The sequence below is a fragment of the Ichthyophthirius multifiliis genome, assembly GCF_000220395.1.
Source record: "Ichthyophthirius multifiliis unplaced genomic scaffold scaff_1120509250918, whole genome shotgun sequence".
Classification (NCBI taxonomy): Eukaryota; Ciliophora; class Oligohymenophorea; order Hymenostomatida; genus Ichthyophthirius; species Ichthyophthirius multifiliis.
Window position 1 is genome coordinate 351 of NW_004086375.1, and position 4,873 is coordinate 5,223.

The 4,873-nt window shown below is 16.4% G+C and overlaps 2 protein-coding genes across 2 annotated transcripts, besides 12 other annotated features; one reads left to right on the forward strand and one right to left on the reverse strand. All coding sequences in view use genetic code 6, as the record gives it.

Moving 5' to 3' along the window:
• Positions 1-12: part of a microsatellite that runs on past the window's edge.
• Positions 13-28: 16 nt separating this feature from the next.
• Positions 29-68: a microsatellite.
• A 182-nt stretch (positions 69-250) lies between these two features.
• On the reverse strand, positions 251-813 carry IMG5_112380 (synaptobrevin domain protein; the record flags this gene model as incomplete). Its single annotated transcript, XM_004034759.1, has 2 exons — positions 251-608; positions 665-813. The coding sequence occupies 2 exons, from the start codon at positions 811-813 to the stop codon at positions 251-253; spliced, it is 507 nt and encodes a 168-aa protein (XP_004034807.1).
• A 324-nt stretch (positions 814-1,137) lies between these two features.
• Positions 1,138-1,313: a microsatellite.
• Positions 1,138-1,355: a microsatellite.
• Positions 1,161-1,243: a microsatellite.
• Positions 1,262-1,355: a microsatellite.
• Positions 1,268-1,351: a microsatellite.
• A 251-nt stretch (positions 1,356-1,606) lies between the features above and the next one.
• Positions 1,607-1,696: a microsatellite.
• Positions 1,697-2,949: 1,253 nt separating this feature from the next.
• Positions 2,950-2,989: a microsatellite.
• A 270-nt stretch (positions 2,990-3,259) lies between these two features.
• Positions 3,260-3,312: a microsatellite.
• Positions 3,308-3,351: a microsatellite.
• A 56-nt stretch (positions 3,352-3,407) lies between these two features.
• On the forward strand, positions 3,408-4,873 carry IMG5_112390 (protein kinase domain protein; the record flags this gene model as incomplete). The annotated part of the gene is made up of 2 exons (XM_004034760.1): positions 3,408-3,611; positions 3,674-4,873. The coding sequence occupies 2 exons, from the start codon at positions 3,408-3,410 to the stop codon at positions 4,871-4,873; spliced, it is 1,404 nt and encodes a 467-aa protein (XP_004034808.1).
• Positions 3,623-3,669: a microsatellite.

Consider the following 4,873-nt stretch of genomic DNA (forward strand, 5'->3'; position numbering starts at 1 on the left):
TTATATATATATTTTTTTATATTTTTTCATAAAATAAATATAAATAATAATAAAATAACTATAATAATTACAACTATAAATACTTTTAATCTTATATTTTTCCAATATTAATCTCTTCTTACATTATTCGCCTTATTTATTTAAAAAAAAAGATAATTTTCATATATATATATATGAATCATAAAATATAACTTGTTTTTTTATATTAGATGCTGTTTAACTCATATTTGCTGTTTTTTTAACTGCCATTTCAATTTTTTTTCTTTTCAAGTACTTTTTCTATATTATCATTCATTACGGATTTAATTTCATTTAAATTATTTTTTATTTTTATTAAATTATCATCAGGATTAGAATTATAATATTTCTTTTTTTTATTTAATAATTTTATATTATAAATATAAAATACCATTTTTAATTTTATAGTATCCTCAAATTAACCTTTAAATGCATATTATATACCGTTCAATCTTTCGTTTTCTGAAAATTAAGATTTAAAAAGGGATTAAATTTCATTTAAAAATGTAAAGGCTATTCTTTAAGGAAATTAAGTCTAGGAAATACATAAATAAGTGAAGTTATTTTCGTTTATATAATGGAACATATATCTTTATATTAAAAAATAAAGAAATAAAATTTAATTTTTATTATTATTTTATTTTACTCAGGATTATATTCAAATGTAACTTTTTCGTTTTATTATAATTTTGGTAATAAATTCTTAGTTATTATTTCAAAATTGGCACTCAAAAATGAAAAATCGACTAATGTTGTGTCATTTCCTTTTGCTATTATTGCATATACTATAGACATATTATTTTAATTATTAATGAATAATATATAATTTAAAATTTAAATAACTTCTCTTTTTTTTATTTTATTAAATAAATATTATATATATATATAAAATATTTATTAAACATTATTTATCTTTTTATTTATGTGTGAATAAAAAATAAAAATTTAATATATAAAAAGTTTTTTTTTTTTTAAAAAAAAAAATATTAAGTCCATATTTTTTTTATACAAAAAATTGAATTTTATTTTATTATATTTTTATAAATTAAATTCTAAAAATTATCATAAAGTCAATAAAATGTTATTCATTATTATAAAAACAATTATTAATAATTTAATTAATAAAATATATAAATAAAAAAATATAAAATAAATAAACTTATAAAGATAATAACATATAAATAATAAAATTATAATAATAACTATATATAAATAATAAATATTAATGTAAAGATAGATATAAAATATATAAATAATAAAATTATAATTAAATATATATATAAAAATAATAAAATTTTATATAATTAATAAAATTACAATTAATAATATAAATAATATATTTTCTAATTAATAATAAACATAAATTTTTTTTTTCACTAAAATAAAAAAACATTTCTAAAAAAAAAAAAAAAAATTAACGTAATAATAATAATATTTTTACCAAATTATTGGATATATACAATTTTAATAAAACACTAATTTTTAAATTTATTAAACTTAAATATAAATATATATATATATAATAATACAAATAAAAAAATGTAAAATTAATAGGCTTTTCCTTGCATATATTATTTTTAACATTAACAATAATAATAATAGTAATATGAATAATAATAATATGAATAATAATAATAGTAATAATAATAGCAATAATAATAATAACAATAATATTAATCTTTAATAGAAACTAATTTATTAGCTAACTAATTTAGTTAATAATATTAAAACTAAAGTAAGAAAAATAAATACCATATATATAAATAAAAATATGTATATATATTATTAGATATTCAATAAGAATTATAAATTAACAATACCATAAATTAATTAAAAAAAGATTTCCCAGGAAAGCCTTTATTTGTTTATTTACATGATTTTTGTTCGAAATATAAGAAAAAATTAGATATAAATCAATAAAATATGAAATCAATAGGAATTTAATCTATTTAAACAAATATTATAATTGATAATATTTATAAATACTCTGGTTAAGGTTAAAATTTGAAAAAATCGAAGTAATAAGCTGCTAATATTGCTGTAATTAATTATTGTTAAGTAAATTAGTTTTTCATAACATATTTAGAGAAAATAATAAACAAACAAAAAAAACTAAAAAACAAAATTCAAAATTATTCACTTAAAAACTCGAAATAAGACTTTAATAGTAATTAAAGTCTTGAATTAATTAACAAAAAACAAAATAGTATTCAATAATAAGAAAATTAAAAAAATGATACATAAGTTTAAGAAATCTAATAAAGTAAAATAAATGATGAAATAAATATAATTAATCTTGAAAATATTGAATAAATAAATAAAAATTAACTTCAAATAAACTAAAACAATCAATAAACTTAAGATTTATAACCTATAATACCTTTAGAAAGTAATAATAATCAAAAAAATAACACTCAAAATAATTAAAATACATTAAAAAATATATAAAATGTTAATAATATTAATAAATACGATGATAATACTAAAATAATTATTAAAGATTAAATATAGAATAATTATTAGATGTAATTTTAATAAGAAATAAATTAATCTTAAATATTTTAAATAAATTAATAACAAATAATACAACCTTAATTATAATAATAAATAGATTAAAATAACATTAATTTAAATACATATTTTCCTTTCATAAATTATAGGCAAAAACTATCCTAAATTTATTAAAAAAGCTATAAATTTGATATTAATTATGAAGTATAATATGATGAATCTTAAAAGATATATAAGGTATGCTGTTATACTGCAAATTATTAATTTAAAGGCTAGGGTAGAAGTGTAAAAGAGGGAAAAATTTAAGCGGCTTTTTTGGCTATTAATACTTTTTAGAATAAAATAGAAACTCTTGATAAAAATAATAATAATTTAGACTAGGAATAAAATTAGAATTAAAATAATGAATAAAAAACCATTAAAAAATTAGAATTAGAAAAAAATAATTAGAATTAGAAAATAAGCAATTAAAAGATAATACTATGATTTAATATAAATCATTATTCGAAAAACAAAGCTTTTTAAAAGAAATCAAATTAAAGTACAATATGGAAGAAGAAGATTTTTAAAAAATTATATTATAAATTAATTTATTAAATGAATAAATAGATAATCTAAAAAAATAAAATGAAGAATAAATAGAAAGTTTTTAAAAAAAAGAAGTAAAATGAAGCAAAAAAGAATTAATTAATTATAATTTATAGAAAAAGAAAATGAGAGATAATTGATTTTATTATTATATATATATTTATATTAATTATTATTAAATAAATATGTTAATTATATATTTAATTATTAAAAATTATATATTTTACAATATTATTTTATATTTTAAAAATTTCAACTTAAATATAATATTTTCTAAAATAAATTATATCATGAATACTTAATCTCCTAATTAACAAAAAAAACAATGTAATTAATGCAAAAAAGAAGATAATTCTTTAAATTTATGTGCCGGCTGTTTAGAAGTATAATATTGTTCAATAGATTGTTAAAAAAAAGACTGGAAAAATCATAAAACATAATGTTAATTAAAGCAAGAAGAAATAAAAGAATAATTAAGATTAAAAGAAAAAAAGGTAAAATAATAATATTTATATATATATATATATATATATAAATATATATATATATATAAAAGTCAAGAAAAAATATAGATTGGTTTGAAAGATTAGATAATATTGGCTAAGGAAATTTCAGTTTAATTTTAAAAATGAAAGAGAAAAAAAACGATGAAATTTATGCTATAAAAGTAATTGAAAAACGTCGTTTAAAATAATTAGGAAAAGAAAATGATATTCTAATGGAAAAGCATGCATTGGAAAAACTAAAAGGCTCTCCTTATATAATTTAATTATTTGATACTTTCCATGACGAATTTTCACTTTATATATAAATGGAATATGTTGATGGTGGCGAATTGTGGAATTATTGCCGTATTTTTGGCCTTTTAAGTAAGGATTTAGTAAAATATTTCTTCTCACATATGATAAAAGCCGTCGAATATATGCATTCAAAAGGTATAATCCACCGCGACATAAAACCCGAGAATATTCTAGTAAAATAAGCTGATAAAAGTATAAAATTCTGTGATTTTGGGACCTCAAAGGACTCTTTTGATAGTTCCGTATAAGGTTCAGGAACTGGAAGACCTGGAAAAAAAAGATATGAGCATTTCGTGGGTACGCCTAATTTTATGCCACCAGAATGTATGAGAAATAAGTGCTCAGAATTCGGTTCTGACATATATTCTTTAGGAGGTTCAGTATTTTAATTAGTAAGTGGTTTTCCTCCTTTTATTGGAAAAAGTGAATTTTTGGTACTTTATTAGAGCGAAAAAATGGAAGTTTGTTTTTGGGAAGAAATATGGGAAGAAGAAGAGATTTTAAAGGATTTATTAAAATAAATGATGCGAAAAAAACTGGAAGATAGAATTTCTATATAAGATATAAAAAAACATGAATATTTTAAAAATGTAAATTGGGATAATTTAGGGACGTTTGAAGAGTGTAAAAGGGATAAAAAAGAAACATTTTTATATAATTTTAAAGAATTTTTAATGGAAAAATTTGATGAATTTAAAGAAAAAGGAAAAGAAGTTGATAATGTTTTCAATATATTGGAAGAAAAAGTAATAAATTAGGAAGATTTTAATTAAATAGATAAATAATAATTAATAAAAAGAATTCAAGTGATGAAAAAATAAGCTAGATAATTCTTTAATATTGAAGAGTTTTATTGGTAAAATGTAGAGTATTAGGGAGAAGTTGAAAATTCAGTTTATAAAAATTCAAATTTAGAAGATATTGAAGAATAAGATAATGAAGAAAATTAAAAATGA